General features: G+C 36.1%; 6 protein-coding genes across 10 annotated transcripts in view; 2 read left to right on the plus strand and 4 right to left on the minus strand.

Moving 5' to 3' along the window:
* The window catches only part of LOC136341191 (uncharacterized), a 35322-nt gene extending 31933 nt beyond the window's left edge, over positions 1-3389 (plus strand). For all 3 annotated transcript variants that reach the window (XM_066285883.1, XM_066285882.1, XM_066285884.1), the window contains 9 exons: positions 39-315; positions 374-606; positions 764-958; positions 1017-1253; positions 1606-1744; positions 1801-1953; positions 2015-2300; positions 2351-2846; positions 2900-3389. In XM_066285883.1, the coding sequence (XP_066141980.1) occupies positions 39-315; positions 374-606; positions 764-958; positions 1017-1253; positions 1606-1744; positions 1801-1953; positions 2015-2300; positions 2351-2846; positions 2900-3086 (2203 nt within the window). In that variant the 3' untranslated portion in view covers positions 3087-3389. The remainder of the gene's footprint in view (positions 1-38; positions 316-373; positions 607-763; positions 959-1016; positions 1254-1605; positions 1745-1800; positions 1954-2014; positions 2301-2350; positions 2847-2899) is intronic.
* A 65-nt stretch (positions 3390-3454) lies between these two features.
* l(3)neo43 (cytochrome c oxidase assembly protein COX16 homolog l(3)neo43) lies at positions 3455-4135 on the minus strand. Its single transcript, XM_066285952.1, has 2 exons — positions 3838-4135; positions 3455-3785 (listed from the first exon to the last, which is right to left on the minus strand). Exons 1-2 carry the CDS (start codon positions 3936-3938, stop codon positions 3605-3607), a joined length of 282 nt encoding a protein of 93 aa, XP_066142049.1. The 5' UTR covers positions 3939-4135; the 3' UTR covers positions 3455-3604.
* Positions 4136-4415: 280 nt separating this feature from the next.
* On the plus strand, positions 4416-5647 carry LOC136341213 (mitochondrial import inner membrane translocase subunit Tim17-B). The gene is made up of 3 exons (XM_066285950.1): positions 4416-4851; positions 4906-5116; positions 5316-5647. Exons 1-3 carry the CDS (start codon positions 4708-4710, stop codon positions 5459-5461), a joined length of 501 nt encoding a protein of 166 aa, XP_066142047.1. The 5' UTR covers positions 4416-4707; the 3' UTR covers positions 5462-5647.
* THG (tRNA-histidine guanylyltransferase) lies at positions 5631-6712 on the minus strand. The gene has a single exon (XM_066285939.1). The coding sequence runs from the start codon at positions 6601-6603 to the stop codon at positions 5674-5676; it is 930 nt and encodes a 309-aa protein (XP_066142036.1). The 5' UTR covers positions 6604-6712; the 3' UTR covers positions 5631-5673.
* Positions 6713-7110: 398 nt separating this feature from the next.
* On the minus strand, positions 7111-8322 carry LOC136341212 (hyaluronan mediated motility receptor). The gene is made up of 3 exons (XM_066285948.1): positions 8191-8322; positions 8085-8135; positions 7111-8031 (listed from the first exon to the last, which is right to left on the minus strand). The coding sequence occupies exons 1-3, from the start codon at positions 8197-8199 to the stop codon at positions 7423-7425; spliced, it is 669 nt and encodes a 222-aa protein (XP_066142045.1). The 5' UTR covers positions 8200-8322; the 3' UTR covers positions 7111-7422.
* Positions 8323-8444: 122 nt separating this feature from the next.
* LOC136341192 (unconventional myosin-Ib) lies at positions 8445-15749 on the minus strand. Of its 3 annotated transcripts, XM_066285885.1 has the most exons (24): positions 15299-15749; positions 15003-15241; positions 14871-14941; positions 14639-14814; positions 14525-14588; positions 14445-14458; positions 14149-14233; positions 13911-14099; positions 13793-13861; positions 13546-13742; positions 13280-13488; positions 13074-13226; positions 12876-13025; positions 12718-12816; positions 12606-12669; positions 11474-11669; positions 11177-11361; positions 10884-10970; positions 10680-10831; positions 10505-10597; positions 10263-10398; positions 10032-10184; positions 9750-9940; positions 8445-9667 (listed from the first exon to the last, which is right to left on the minus strand). In XM_066285885.1, the coding sequence occupies exons 2-24, from the start codon at positions 15230-15232 to the stop codon at positions 9547-9549; spliced, it is 3084 nt and encodes a 1027-aa protein (XP_066141982.1). In that variant the 5' UTR covers positions 15233-15241; positions 15299-15749; the 3' UTR covers positions 8445-9546. The 3 variants fall into 3 exon arrangements, with proteins under 3 accessions (XP_066141982.1, XP_066141984.1, XP_066141983.1); XM_066285887.1 differs by lacking the exons at positions 14871-14941; positions 15003-15241; positions 15299-15749 and having other exon boundaries at positions 13911-14097; positions 14639-14666; XM_066285886.1 differs by lacking the exons at positions 14445-14458; positions 14871-14941; positions 15003-15241; positions 15299-15749 and having other exon boundaries at positions 13911-14097; positions 14639-14707.
* Between the last annotated feature and the right edge of the window lie 125 nt (positions 15750-15874).

The raw sequence follows: 15874 nt of genomic DNA on the forward strand, positions 1-15874 counted from the left end.
ATTTTGGCCATGAATGTGTATTATTTGTTAATTTATAGAGCCGGGAAAAGGAGAGCGCCTCAGCCGCCTGAAGAAACGACTCCTCCCGTTGAGAGCAAGAACCCAAGTCCGCCTCTATTTACCAGGAACCACGTGATCACGACTAATGGAGATTCTCCAGTAGTTCGTGAAAAAGAGAAACGTGATAGAAGCGAGAGAGCCAGTTCTTGCACACCCAAAATGTACGTTGTTAACGGACAAGAGAAGAATGAAAGTGACTATTCCGTGCCGGCGCCAACCCCCAGGAAATGTTTGTCGATATCCAGTGACAACTTGGTAAATAACCTTTTATTTACCATTTTTTTTTATTAATAAATAAAATGCCTCTGTGCAGGTACACACAGACGAGAAACGTAAGCCTAAAGGACGTTTTTCGTTGCGTAAGTTCCTGAGAATGGGGTCCAGCAAAGATTTACCACGCCTCTCTAACGATTCTGGCATATTTGAGGAACCGCAAGACACCCCCAAACTCAAGCCCCGGTTGGTTATTGTACACCCCAGTGAATTAAATGGTTCCAAAGTGGAGGTTGTTGCCAAATCTGATCAAACAGACAGTGTCGCTGAACGGTAAAAATCTTTTATGAAAAATCACGTAATGCATCTGCATCATTAATCTCACGTTTGGCATTTTTTACGTTCGTCACGAGTACGAATTAAATAATAAAATTGGTTGTAACGTGCCAATTTTAGCCCCAGATTTTTTATTTTATTAATCTTATATTAGACCTAGTATCAAAGCCAACAAGCCTCCTCCTCCGCCACGCAACTATGACAACTGGAAACCTCCTCTCAGCTCAGCTCCTCCTCCCAAGAGCACAGAAGTCCTGAACAAACAAAAAGCCTTATCGAGGAGCAGTTCCAATTCCAGCAATAGCAAAGCGAAGCCGGAAACTGTTTATGCCAATATTGGAGAAGTGAGGTCAGTTAAAAGAAATAACTAAAAGTGAGTTTTTTAAGTATAATTCTGTTTTTTTTAGGTCTTCTATAGTTCCCAATAAGCCTGTACGCACGGCGAGTATGCGGGAAAGAGAAGCCCAGCAGCAAAAAATGCAGCAGACCAAGAAGAACCATTATGAGCCCATTGGTAATGGAAGAAAAACCTCAGAGAATGTTTACGATTACATTAATGGGTCGGGCAATAGGTCAAGTAGTCCCAGCAGCGATTCAAGTGGTAAAAATAGTCCGAAGTCGAAGAATGCAAGGCTGAACAAAAGGTAAAATTTTATGAAATTAATATTCTTCATTGTCAAGAATTTTTAGGGGTAAATAAAGTTGCTAGGGTTGAAGTGAATTATATTTCAACTGCTGGCATTGTCTAAGGGAAGCTTAAAAAAATTTAGGACGTTTTGGGTAACTGGGAAAATTAGAGTAAATTAAGGGAGATCATGCGGTTTCCTAATTGGCCGAAAATAAGACCAAAATGTAGTACTTATTTTCATTATTAAGGTTACTTTCTTGACAATGGTGAATGGTAATGATCTTGACAATGACGAAAGAAAATGTTATGAAGAAACTTTTTAATCCTGCGTCCTGGGAAATATCTACACAACATCGATTTCGTTTTAGATCTGAAAGCTCCATCGACGTATCCGGCGAATATTTCAAATACGGTAATATCCCTAGAAGCATGTCTCTTACGTACTGTGGAAGTGAGACTGAGTCAGAAATTTATGCTCCTTACAGTTTTTATGGAAGCGAGACTGAGGTATTTCATTCGCACTCTCTTTTATAATAAGAAAACTTGAAATTATTAACTTGTAGGTGACTGAAGATGACCACGATTGGATACAAAATGGGCGTACACATAAATTGCGTTCTAGAAAGGGAAGAAGCATCGTCCACAAAAACCTCGAAGACAATTATGGGGCTGTTATAGTAGCCAACCATGAAGCGTTGGCTCAAGTGTTAGAAAATGTAAGACATTTCCTCGCCTCTTACTAAATTCTTGAGTTGTTAATAATCAGATTTTATACAGATTCAGCAAACAATATACATCCAACCTGCTTTACGTGGCTTGAAGATGTGCTCGAACTTGCGGCTAATAGACTTTTCCTTGAAGACCGGCACGCCCCCTGTTACCATAGGTTCCAAGACGTTCCATCAAGCCTTATGGGGAGCTCAACACGTCACATTAATGTTCAATGCTGACATCAGCACCTCAAGGACATTAAACTTGGGTCCTTTTAACTTCAACTCTGTAACAGATTTTAGTGATTTGGTCCCTGGCGAGTATTATTCCAGCAACAAGAAACAAATTCAAGGTATGTATTTAATTGTTTCCAAACGTGAGAGTCTTAATAATTTATTTCAGCAACAATATCCGTATTACCTTGGCTGCAAATCCACAGCGTCCAATCATATAGCGAATTCCTGAAAAGCAAATCGACTCAAGAAGATTCTTGGAAAGATGGTTTCTTCGTAATGCTTCAGCTGGTGAATGCACTCAAGATGCTGCAAGCACAGGGTATTGAAGAGTTACCATTGAGTCTCAACAGTTTCGCTATTTCAAAGGAAATGGATAGAGACTCTTATCATCGGCTAAGCATTATTCAAGGTTCCGTTCCGTCGGAGCTGACCATATTTACTGCCCCTGAAGAAAAATATGGCAGCCTCTGCATGTGTGCGGCCAAAGCCATATCTCTCCTGCAACCCAACTCAAAAACTACTACATTGATTCAGTCACTTTTGAACAACGAGAGATCAGTGTCTCTCACACAAGTCAAAGCTGTGCTTGAATTTAGCCTTTGGGGTCCTAATGATGTCTCTCTGGGAAGCTCAGTGAGAGAGCGAGAACTTACATTGCAAAGGTGAGCTATTATAATAATGCAAAAGCTATGTTATGTAATTTTTTTACTTTCAGGTGGTTAGATCTTCAACGTGCAACAGTGTTACATGGATTGGTATGCACCAGAGTACAACTCACTGTATATGAGGAGTGTCATTTACTTTTCCTAGTCAGAAGTAACGCAAGGATGATGAGCGATGCTTCAATACTCATTGAATCAAACAACCTTAAATACTCCCATTCAAATTCAAGTAAAGCATAATTTACTTGTACAGATTTGAAATTTGATGTCATCAGTTGAATTGTTTTTTTAAGCCATGATAATTATGGAAAAATAGTTATGCATATTTAGTGTTATGTATATTTAAATTGCACACAAGGTCTAGCACATAGAACTGCCATTAGAATGTAAAGTGCCAAGGGGCTGTATAGATATTGTAATAATAATTTAAGTATTTTTATATAGATTTAAAGTGTGTAAATAGGGGCCTGCAGCTGTATATTTTGGTTTTTTTATTATTCATTTTTATGTACTTATTAATTGTAATAAAAATTATCCTTCAGAGATCTTTTATTTGATGATTTTCCATATCCATTGGTAAGCATGTTTTCTTGCCAATGACAAAAAAATTATTTGATAACAAATTCAAAATTTTTTATTTTCATCATAATTTTAACAAATAAATTCATATTTAAACTGAATTATTCATTCAGCAATATCACATCTTCCAAGGTCCTCTCACAGCTTCTCTCTTCTCTGTCTTCTATGCTCCTGTATCTCTAAGACTGAACTTTTTCTTCCCAAGGTCTGGGTCCTCTCACTTGCTCCCAATTATCTATATCTAGTTTTTTTATCTTTTCATATTCTTTCTCAAGTGTAACTTCTCCTGGCTTCTTCATTTCAATACCAAATTTTTTTGCATACTCTGGAGTTACTGGGGACACAGTTCTGAACTGGTAACTACAAGGAATAAAGTCATATTGCTGTAATTAGTAAGATAAATATTTCTTACCGAAGTTGAGTAAACTCTTTTAAGCCGAAAGAGCCTCCAACCATTAGCGTCAAAAAAGGGAGGCCAAATCGGACGAACTTTCTATTAAAAAAACTCGCCATGAGTAATCCGAGAGATCCTTTTAGAGCAATTTCTTGAAGTTTTCGTTATATAACAAACATTTTTCTTATACTGGTTGACGGATAGGAACTAATGGGAAATAAAATGTAAAATGTTGATTGTTACTAACTTTACTAATGATGAATTTTTGTAATTTGTAAAACGTTTTGAAAAGGCAAGGAAATTATAAATTAACATAACCATAACAAAATTGTGAAAAATATTAAATCAAAACTGGCAACTATGTATTAGTAGCAAACGTCAAATAGTAGTGCGATTAAATACGCGTATTATTCAATATTAACGGTATTACTAATAATTATTAACATATTTCCATGTCTCAACAACCTGGCGATCAAAAAAGAACCACTTTTCAAATTCTTGGAAATTTTCGGTTCTTTTTTGCTATTAATTATTTTATTATATTTGATTATGGACAATTAAAAATGCAACATTGCTTCCTAACCTTAAAAACCCCTAAAATGTGCTGCCCAATTGTCAATGTCATAATGTCCTGTGAACCGGGGGTGAAAAGTTGAAAATATTCTGCTTTATATAAGGAAAATTTTAATAATTTAGTGTAAGAACCAATTATTAAACTGTGTACAAGACAATGGTACTCCCCGCGTGGCGTTTCTGTTGATGCCAGTGTCATCCTTTATTTTCTACCATCAAGAGAATTTCGCAACTTATCTCCAAAATTCAGGAACTATTAGCCCTAATTCTGATTAATTTGGATATTTGAGAGACATTGTAACATAGTGAAAAGCCATGGAAGAATATACAAGAGAGCCCTGCCCCTGGAGAATTGTTGATGATTGTGGGGGTGCCTTCACTATGGGACTTATTGGTGGCGGTGTTTTTCAGAGTATAAAAGGCTTCAGAAACGCCCCTTCAGGCATTAACAGGCGATTGGTAAATTTGCTTAAAAAAATAATGTATATGTGAAAACAAATAATTCTATTTTAGATTGGGTCACTCACAGCTATAAAACAAAGGTCTCCAATAATTGCAGGGAACTTTGCAGTTTGGGGTGGTATGTTTTCAACTATAGATTGTACCTTGATTCATATACGTAAGAAAGAGGACCCCTGGAACTCGATTATCAGTGGAGCAGCCACTGGGGGCATTTTAGCTGCTAGAAATGGATTGCCAGCCATGGCTGGAAGTGCTTTTATTGGTTAGTTTGAAGGCTTGTTTAAAATAAGCTGGTAATTTTTTCTATTTACATAGAAGTAGGTTGAATGAACATGAATTGTGTATTCATTATACCTGCTCACATAAAAATGAAGAAAATTCCAAGCTTACATAAGTTTATGTAGAAAATAAATCATCTATTCTATTGTCTAATCTGTAAAAATATTTTTTCTCTTGTATAGGAGGCGTGCTTTTGGCTTTAATTGAAGGCGTAGGAATTCTATTTACCAGGCTTAGTGCTGAGCAATTTCAGCCACAACTGCCTCCAATGGAAGATCCTTCACAACTGGGACAAAATCAACCCCCTCCTGGTTTCTCCTATCAATAGCGCAGAGTACTGTAAATAAATGTTGAGATACCATGGAGCAGGTTCTTGTTTTTTGAATTTATTATTTAAGAAACATTCATGGTGAAAAAATACCCTTTTATTTTAGATGATAGTGTACCTGTTTTAATCTCATTTCAGGTTAAGTATAAATTCCATATAAGTTAATAAATTATATTGAATATTTGACTTTATTGAACCACATAAATTCCTTATTAACTTGATTCATCACCCAATTCTTGCTTATCATGTAAATGTATCTGCCTAAGAACTAATTCTGGAATGTTTACCTTACCATCAAATTCATACACTCCGCACGACTTAATTTCTAATACTTCACAATTACTAGTCCAAAATTCATCTCGAATTAAATCCTGATGCAATGGTAGCACTACAATATTGTTCTTCCCTGTCACTGGATGTTTAACTTTCTTCCTCAATAAAATAGTACCTTTCCTATACATCATGGGTTCATTATTGTAATTGGTATTAAACTCGCTGAATAAAATCTCATTTTTGTCACATGACAAAGTGCCACTTAGCCTTTGCTCAGCTTCAGAATTACTAAGACCTCCTCTTTGCACAAGCGCCCAAAAGGTAGTGTTATAGAGGTTATTTATATGACAATCTGCCTGGCGCCAACTTAAATAATCCCTTAAATTTTCATCAGTTGGATACAAGATCACACGGGAGTCAAATGAAGGGGGGTATTTCAGCTTTGCATCTTTGAAATAGTCCTTCCAGAAGTATACATAGGATGATGAAAATAAACTGTTCACATAGGTCATGATTTTTGATTTCCTTCGATTGTATAAGGTGCTGTCTTTCCTGAATATAAAAGAATACTCATCACTCTGCCCATAGGCAATTAGGATGTCTTTATATTCCCCTAGAACTGCAGCGGCTGCCCGGTTCATCAAATTGAGCGCTCTAAGATCATTTGGCTTGTGGAAATTGTGCTTGCTAGAAAACTTATGGAAGGATTTCCCATCGATTCTAACCACGATCCAGCAATTAGGGAGCAGGTATTCTTCAGTTTCGAATGTCCTCACATACTCAAATTTACTTTTCGCCATTACTACTGAGGTTTTCAAGCGTCGCACTTGAGTAAATTTCCAATTTGCAAAGTTTTTTAGTAATAACATCACTTTCGAACATTTTAAATGATTAAATTATGGTTATGGTTACAACTGTCACTGCCGAGCCAATAGAATGGAAGGAAATTTGTCCGGTACAGTGAGCACAATTTCGAATTCAAGATAAAAAAAACATTTAATATTTTTGAAATTTCTATTTTACATTATGAAATTTAATTTCAACCGTATGCTATAATACACCTTGATAAAAGAAAACACTTAAGCGAATTCTAAAAAGAATATTTCGTATCAATAGCAGCTTGCAATTGGTATTTTAGTTCACGGGAAATCATCAGTTATTAACAAGGATAATTATTTTTTGACAAAATGGTGAACATTATCAACTCCTTATATTACTAATTTACGTTTAGATATTATAGAGTTATTTGTGAATGACACAAATACAAGAACCCTTGTTTCTGAATATTTCGATAAATAATGAAAAAAAACGATGTCCGCTTTTCTCCGTAAATAACACTGTTATGCTCATTAAAGTTAAGAAATAATTAAGCGATCTTATATTCCAAAGTTATTTGTACATATATTTATTTTCCACATCACAGTGTACATAGTAATGCCTAACCAAACTCAACAATTCATATAATACAAAGCGTGGATAATGTCAATAAAGTCTTACTATTTACTTAACCAACTTATAAATTAAATAAAAATGTTTTTATATACAAACGCGAAATATAATTTAACTAAGGAGTGCAAAAAAAACCTAAATAAATTCAGATATTTAATAATTTTATAACGAAGTCTTCTTTAATAATTATTCGTATTTGCATTAGTTTATTTGGTTGAATTGTTTGCTCTTTAATCTTCCTACTCCTTTTCGCCTGAATTTTCATCAGTTTTAGGAGGATCTTCTTGGCTTGAAGCAGTCTCCTCCAACGTTTTTTCTTGCTCAGCTCTAGCAGTTAGAACCTCCTGACGCAAATCAGTTACAATTCCTTCAGCCAAATTCTTCTGATTGTACTTTTCCCTCAAAGAGCTGAAGAGGCACAGTTGAGTCTCATATTCCCTTTTCAATTCCCCATTATGCCTGATCATAGTCTCCAGTTTCTTATGCAGCAAATCCTGCCTCTCCTTCTCAGCCATCACCTTTTTGTCCATGACATCGATTTTCTCCTCCAATTGCTTTACTTCCATATTTCTGATCTCAAGTAAGTCTTTCGTGATCCTAACCACATCCCTCAGGCTCTCATTTTGCTGCCCCAATGCCTCAATTTGCAGCTCCTGGTTTTTAATAATTTTAGTGTTTTCAAATATCATAGCTTTGGCCTTTGTGAGGATGTTTTCAGATTGAGTTTTGAGCACCTGCACTTCCTCCGCTTGCTTATTTTTCTGCGTCTTTAGTTTTTGAGCTTCAGCCAACTCCATTTCCATTAGTGCCATTTTCCCTTTCAAGTTTTCAATTTCGAGGTCCTTTAACTATAATTAATTTCACTTTAAAAGCTCTGCAGTTTTGTTTAAATTTAACCCACCTTTAGAGCTTTGGAAAACTCCTGTGGGGTGGATGGTAATGGCTCGCTTGCCTGCACATGTATATAAACCATTATTATACTTAAATATGTTTTTAGGGCTACTTACCTCTGCCATATTTTGTTTTAGAAACAAACAACAAACTGCGATCTAAAACTTTGTGGAAATCACGTTCGCGTTTTGAAACGTAAGAGAAATAAGTCTATTTCCAGAGCAGTTACTTCGCTTCCAAATTTATTTTTAGAGACCCAGATATACAAAAATAGTGCTTATTGAGAATGTTTTTTGTGCGATGTTGGTTGTCGATAGTGAGGCACATGCAAGGATTTAATAAGGAATGAAGAAGTGAGTAAAAATCACTATTAAAAAACATAACATTACCTTTATTACTTGCGGAAACATATTGCTATTATACAGGTCGTTTCAGCACTATAGGATCAAACTTCTAGGGACTATTCAGTGTAACGATAGCATACATTTGAGTATTAAAACCCATATCTGAAAATATGTTCTTAAAATATCACGGCTCTATGGTAATTTAACTCAACTATGTGCGAAAATGTATTTTATCAAGTTTTATTTCGGTTTATTTTAATGATATTTGTACAGCATAACACTACAGTAATTGTTCAAAATGTCGCCCTTAAACTTGAATGCACCTGTTTAAACGACGTCCATGGTTTCTCAGGACTTGGTTAAAATTTTTTGATAATCGTTTTAAACAACTTTAAATGTCGGAGTAATTCGTGCAATCAGGTTTAGGTTTGTTTTCATTGTCGTTCCATAAACCGAAAATTTTGCGTGTTTCCACAGAAACAAATCTAAAAGTATTACATTGGGTAACTCAGGGGGCTACGGAACCTCTACCCATTCAAATATTGACGAGTTCGATTAGAAAAATGTGCAGGCGCATCATAATGTTGTAACCACATTTGCTTTTGAAACATTAATAGAGCGTTTTCAAGATATTCTGACTTGAAAGTGAATAAAATAACCAAATAAAATGCATTTTACGCTTAAGCATCATAAGACTGTAACGCCTTAGAAAAACATTTCTGGGCACAGGTTCTTATACTCAAATATCGTTTAGTGTTGCACTGAATAATCTTTAAAAGTTTGATCCTACAGTTATGAATCACCCTGTAGATACTTGTCAACTAAATTTCTTTATTGGGTACGTAATACGTGCCTTACTGAAATAGTGAACTGTAAATACTATTTATACTTAACAGTATTAGAAAGTAACGAGGTTGCTCTTGAAGAGATTTCAAAGAAATATCTTATTTACGATTAAGTATCAGATTATGAAATGTTTCTTCACCCCTAAAAGGTAGTCCCAACTCTAAGGCTACAACGCTTTATTAGCCAAACCAAGTCTTGTGCAACGCCAGACCCCCCGAACATCCAAATGGCAGTGATCACTAAGTTGCTGGTTCCTGCGATATGTTTCTTGGACACTTTTCGTCAAACGAGGACCTCCATTTTGGCCCCCTTGCGAAACACTCTTATTTGGCCAGGCTGCACTTCCGGCAGGCCGCATTTGAACGTGAAAGTCACGGTTTGAGAACCAAAATTTGCTTCAAACCTTTATGTGAAACATAAAAATTGTTTTGAGTAATACCTACTCAATTGATCATAAATAAACCATATGGGTTGGTGGCACTTACTCAGTGGTGATATTAACTTCCGGTGGCTTTCCAGTGGCATTTTGCACCACCAAAAACAATTTAGTAACGATTTCAATAACGTGGCCCGTTTGAAAGACGAAATCGCCCTTTTTCTTGCTCAAGTCGCTCTGAAAAAGGCAGCCGGGTGTATCAGAGGCCACGCTCGAGGTTTCCGGGTTCACTACCGAAGACTAGCAAAAGGGCTAAGTTAGCTAAGCCTACTCTAGCCTCTAGGCCCAGCTAAATTAAGCCGGAAAAAACTCGTATGTTCTAAGAACTCACAGCTTTCACGTGAACTACTGCAACGTCATCCAAAAAAGGAGACAGGGAAATTCGATATATGTCCGTTGCGGGTACGCGGTACTTAATTTGCAACGTTCTTTGGTCCAGAATAAGCATCGACCTCGTCGATATCACTAATAGAATGGGGACGAACTGCAATTAAGCAGAAAAAAATTATGAATTTACTAGGAAAAAAAATGATTTCAGTGTTGGGAAAGGTAGAAAACTTACTTTTCCGCTGGATCTAGTAATCTTATTAATAATATCAGCGAAAACTACGTATTGGTCGTTATTTTCCAGGCTCATTTTCTTCCATTGCACGTTCTGTCTTAGCCGAACGTAGTCACCCAAAAACGGGTGAGAAACGCTGAAAAAAGTTAATTTTACTGCATTCAAAGAATGCAAGACAGGAATAAAACTTATACAAGATCTGTATGTATAACGAAATTTAGAGAAATACCCATCAATTTTACCTTCGGGGATATGAACACTTTCTGTCTTTAAAGATGAAACTGGCAGTAACCTTTTCCCTCATCCGATTTCTCGCTGTCTGGTCGAAGGATGATCTGTAAACAATTATTTCTTACCTAAATCTAGTTGAGAGAAAATCATACTTCAGAAATATTCTTTCGCCAAGTCTCTACTTGCCTGTATTTGTGGCAACGCCATTTATGATGTATCTTTTTCAATAAATTACCAGTTTCCATCAATCTAGGCATGCAACAGGGCCAGTCTTGACACAATGGAGAATCACTGTCATCTGGCAGTTTTCGTATTAAAGTTAAAAAATATTGTCTTCGCTGCAAATTATAATTTAAAACTACGTTAAATTAAAAGCTGCAATGCCCTCACTTTCCATTGAATATAGTGCCGTTGTATGACTCTGGCAGCCCATTCCACCTGTTTTCTATGCTTCAGTATTCGATACTCTTCTCTAGCCTGAAAAGGAAATATTACAGGAAATTATATAGTGGCTGAATTGCAGCTTTCTAGCTCGAAAAATCTACATTATAAAGCTTAAAATGACATGTCATACCACGTTGTACAAACACCACAAGTGTCTGCGCCCATGGAAGGGAATTCCGTATTTTAATTCCTGTGATTAAAAGATATATAACTAGAAAATCAAGTATTGGAGTACTTACCCTCCAACTCCTCCATGCAGAGGCAATGATCATCTGGCTCTGCCTCATTTTCCGATACTTTTTTCTGCGACTATATCCGCGCCACATTTTCTGAATTAATAACGCCAAATCTTGTAATCGATTTCTCCTAAAATCCTCCAATTCAAACACTGTTCTGGGACTCCTAATGAACACCTTGGACCTTCCTGAAACAGCAGAAACTTTCATATGTTAGGTAATTTAAGTTCAATTATAAATTTAAAAAAATGTAAAATTAAAAATGAAATTTAAATTCAAATTGAAAGTTTGATTAAATACCAAAAGTGAATTCCGCCGCCGGTATAGGTAAGCTTCGCACAAGCATTGAAACTCCTTCTACAGGGGATCCGCGCCATTTGGGCCAGGTATGACCACAGATCATTTTGTATCGGTATAAAAATTGGATAAAAGGCATCTTCTGGCAAAAACCAGCCCTCCATATTTGAACTGTTGACAGGAGGCACATATATCTGATCTAAGAATTTAAATAAATGGTAAAAATGTAGTCAATTGAAATTTTATACAGGGATTTCGAATTCAAGTGGATACAGGCGTTGTGCAAGTGGAAAAAGGATCACTCAAAGTTTAATATGCCTCAGATAAAGACCAACAACAAAATGGGCCAGTTTGTTCACTTCAATATTTAGATTGGTATCGATTTCGCTCCCTTTACGGCACTTTGTTGGTCTTCATCAGGGGCATATTAAAACTTGTGCGGTCCTTTTTCTACTTATACAATTCCTATATTTCCACTTGAACTTGGGATACCTGTAAATAATATGACCATCCTACTATTGACGTGTAAGTTGATTTTATCTTTTTCTGTCCTTAACTTAACTACTAGGTTCAAGTCCTCTAGTACGAGCCGTTTTAATGACCCCAGTTACTCCATAAAACGCGAACCTCTGAACATTATTCAGCAACGAGCAGCACATGTGTATGGTACCTTCTTTCCACACTAAGCCACCACACGATAGTCCATCACTTGAGTACAAAATCCGAATTTGGCTGATACCCCAGGGACAGCCGAAGGTCTTTTTACATCTTTTGCAAAACTGCAGGTAGGCCATGATGCACACGTAGCCTTCCTGATTTCACCCGAGTTTAGTTCAAGCCACAACATATTCCAAGAAGACTCCCACGTAATTTACCGTCCGATAATAATCAAATACGATATCAGAAAGAGCGATCTCCGGTTTTATCTCTTTTCTTTTATTACTGAAAATGATCACCTGTGATTTCGCTGGATTTATTCAATCAATCAACACGTACTTTCTGTTTCGTGGTTCCCATAAAAATGATGTTATAGAATCAAACGGCGCTTAAAGTGCTTTAATGTTTAACGTTTTGTGATGTTTCAAATTATTTTAATTCTTAATATTCTTGAATTTACCTAGGTGATTAAACTTACTTGATGTTGAACTAAGCCAACCTCAAATATTCTGGGCTGCTTTAAATCGTTCGGCTTGACACACCTGCAAAAAACGCCTCAGATTTAAGTTTCTTCAAAGAACGAGTCGTACCTAATATAATGACTCTGTCTATTCTCTAAATTGTTCAATAAGGCGTTAAGGGAGACCTGAATCTGTGTTGCAATACTAACTCGTCTTTTCAAACTACACCTAAAATTTAGCTTAATTTAAAACTTTTAAAGTATATCCACTTTAACTTTAAACAAAACCTTTTGGGGTTGCCCTCAGGAAACAACTCCTGCATAATATTCAATTCGCACTTAAACATTGCCTTCGAATGTTCCTTGGGAAGATTGTCCCGGTTTTTCTCGATAAAGCTGGCAATTTTGTAGCTCACAGGTCCGGCGAAGTGCCTAATTCTTAAACAACCATTTCAAAATATAATAGAAAATGAATTATCAACTTACTGGAAGCTATTGGGAACATCAATCAAACAATGCGTATGTCCAGAACAACACTGTTCTAGGCGACCCAAATACGCATCATCAGAGTGAATATGCGGTTCTTCCAATAGAGTCAAAATGCCATGATTTTCATGCTCTAACAATTGACATATAGCTCTGAAATATGCCGATGATGCAGCCTCAACTGTTAAAAAATAAATAAATCTTACATGTTATTAAAAAAATCTATTTTGGTCCATTCTAAGCCTTCCTTAACAATCTCCTCTTGCTCCTCTTTAAGGCAAATGTTAGTCATAAATTGATGCAATTTTTCATTGCAGTAATTAATGATTAATTGCTCAAAGGAGTTATGACTGAAGCATTCAAAGCCATAGAGATCTAGTACCCCTAAGACCTTCCTCTTCCCTAATGTTTTTGCCTAAAAATTTGACTGAAATAATCTAAACTCCCTCATTCAACTTAAATAAGCAGTTACTTTTATAGAATCATTTATTCTGCTTATTAACCAGGTAAAAAGCCTACTATACAGGGTCCTGCATAAAATATCTCGTATTTTAGTAGCCTCCAAGGCATTCAAATCTGTCAAAGCTCCTTCCTCCACTTGCTTACTGGTCAAAATCCTTTGAATCCGTCTGTGATCTACACACAACAACTCACATACCTCAAACAACTCTAAAACTAAACATTTAAACCTCCAAATAAGGACAAAACCAGAAATCTACCATAATCATTACTAATAGAACATCCATCTGTACCATCTATGTTACTGCAAGGCACAAATTGTATGTTACCTGCAAAAGTTGCATGAGTACTACACTGAGTGATTTTGGGAAGTCAAACCTAGTTTCAAAATAACAGCTAAAACTCTAAAAATATCTACAATATCGCCGGGAGAAAAATTTAGCACTTCGAGAGCTCCTTTAGTGTATACAAACAGCTTCTTGTCATCTTCTTCAGTGGCTGTAGGGTGCCGGGAGTCTGTTTGGAGCACTGCATATTGCTCAACATTACGTTGAAGTTTCAAAGACTCTTCGGAAAAATTTATTACTAAAATTTAAATAATTATTAATGGACTTACTAAGAAGGTGGATGTCGGCTCCCGATAACAGTTGATAAAATATGTGAAAATTCCTGTCATGTGATCCTAATTTTGTGACTCGGGCCTAAGATAAAGTAAACATTTAATTAGAGGGGAAAGTAATTAGATTATTTTCAGATATCAATACAAAGGGAACATTTCTGATTTACTTTGAAATGCAGCCTCAAAGTATTTCTGAGATAAATATTTCAAAGTATGTTCGCTTTATTTTGAACAGGTTTTGGGGCTATTAAAATTCTATCAGCAATCTATTCCTCAACTTGGCTTTAATTTACCTTGTCCAAAAAATCTGAGAGCATTTAAAATAAACACAAACCAAATATTAATATGCAAAATTACTATAAAACTCACTTACAATTGGTTAAATGTCCTCCAATGGGATCCCCTTTAAAGTCAAATTCAATATCTAAGAATTTGCCCTAAAGAAAACCATCTATAAAAATTCCAAAACAAAATTTTCTAGACTTACAAATCGGGATGCATTATCATTTCTCATGGTTTTTGCATTGCCAAAGGCCTCAAGCAGTGTGTTGGCCTGCACTAAACGGTCTTTAATTATCTGTACTTCCTCAGTATTTCCCGAAACTAAGACCAAAAACTGTAAGACCACCCTGGCAGATTCAGTCTTGCCAGACCCACTTTCACCTGAATTATAATATCCTTTAATGAAGGAGATTTTCAAAATCTCAGTGATCAAATACCTGTTACAATTATGCACTGATTTTCACTTTTATCATTCAGCCATCTATAGGCTGATTCGGCAACTCCATAGCTAATAGGAATAAGTACATTAGAAGTTAGAGGGAAAAGTGATTTTTTAAGTTAATACTTACATGTGTGGAGGCAATTGAAATGGAGGTCTTTTCAGATAAGTTTCAACCAAATCAGCAGAATACAAAGCGAGTTTTTTATATGGATTTACTGAGACTAAAACATTTCCAATGTAAGTGTAAATGTGATCCCGTTTGAAACGATGTTGCAGGTTTGTTATGAAGCTATCTTCGGTAAGAGGATCCAGTAATACTGTATCCCACGACCCAACTTCTTGATTCAAATTGAGCATGGCACGGGTCTGTAATTTTAGCATCAAATAAGCATAGCGTGTGGGGTTACCCTTTTAGGAACTAACCCTCTTGAGAATGCCGCCCCCTCGGCGGCATTTAGCTCCGCAATTTCTGCTTTTCAGTGTGCCCTAGAATGAAACAATAGGGGAGAAATTGAAATGAACACTGAACAGAAACTGAAAAGTACTGGGCTGTTTATTGAACTCATTATTGGTGGGGAAACAAGCCGTGACCCAATTTTGGGGCTTTGTAGCGGTTTTTAAATGAAAAGTAAGGAAAAATCGAACTATTCCCCAGTTTTCCCTTTCTACTTTATTTTGACAACCGTTTGACGTTTTACGTTTTGTTTACTTTTTTTCGGGCAACTTCTGACTGAATTACATCACATCATATCATTCAGAGTAGGGGATAAGTTTAATAGTTTTAGACCATTCAATAATCACTCCAAAATATACAGGATGAAACATGGATTTGTGCTTTTTATATTCCTATTTTGGTATAATTCTACCCCTTACTATTTTAAACTTCATCTGCAAAAAGAAATAAAAGAAAAAGAATTCACTTCTTCCCAACCCCTAATCCTCAATAACTAAATTTTCAAATGACCATAATGGTTCTAATTGCACTCCGATAATTCTGAA

The sequence above is a fragment of the Euwallacea fornicatus genome, chromosome 9 (assembly GCF_040115645.1).
Source record: "Euwallacea fornicatus isolate EFF26 chromosome 9, ASM4011564v1, whole genome shotgun sequence".
NCBI classification, from domain to species: Eukaryota; Metazoa; Arthropoda; class Insecta; order Coleoptera; family Curculionidae; genus Euwallacea; species Euwallacea fornicatus.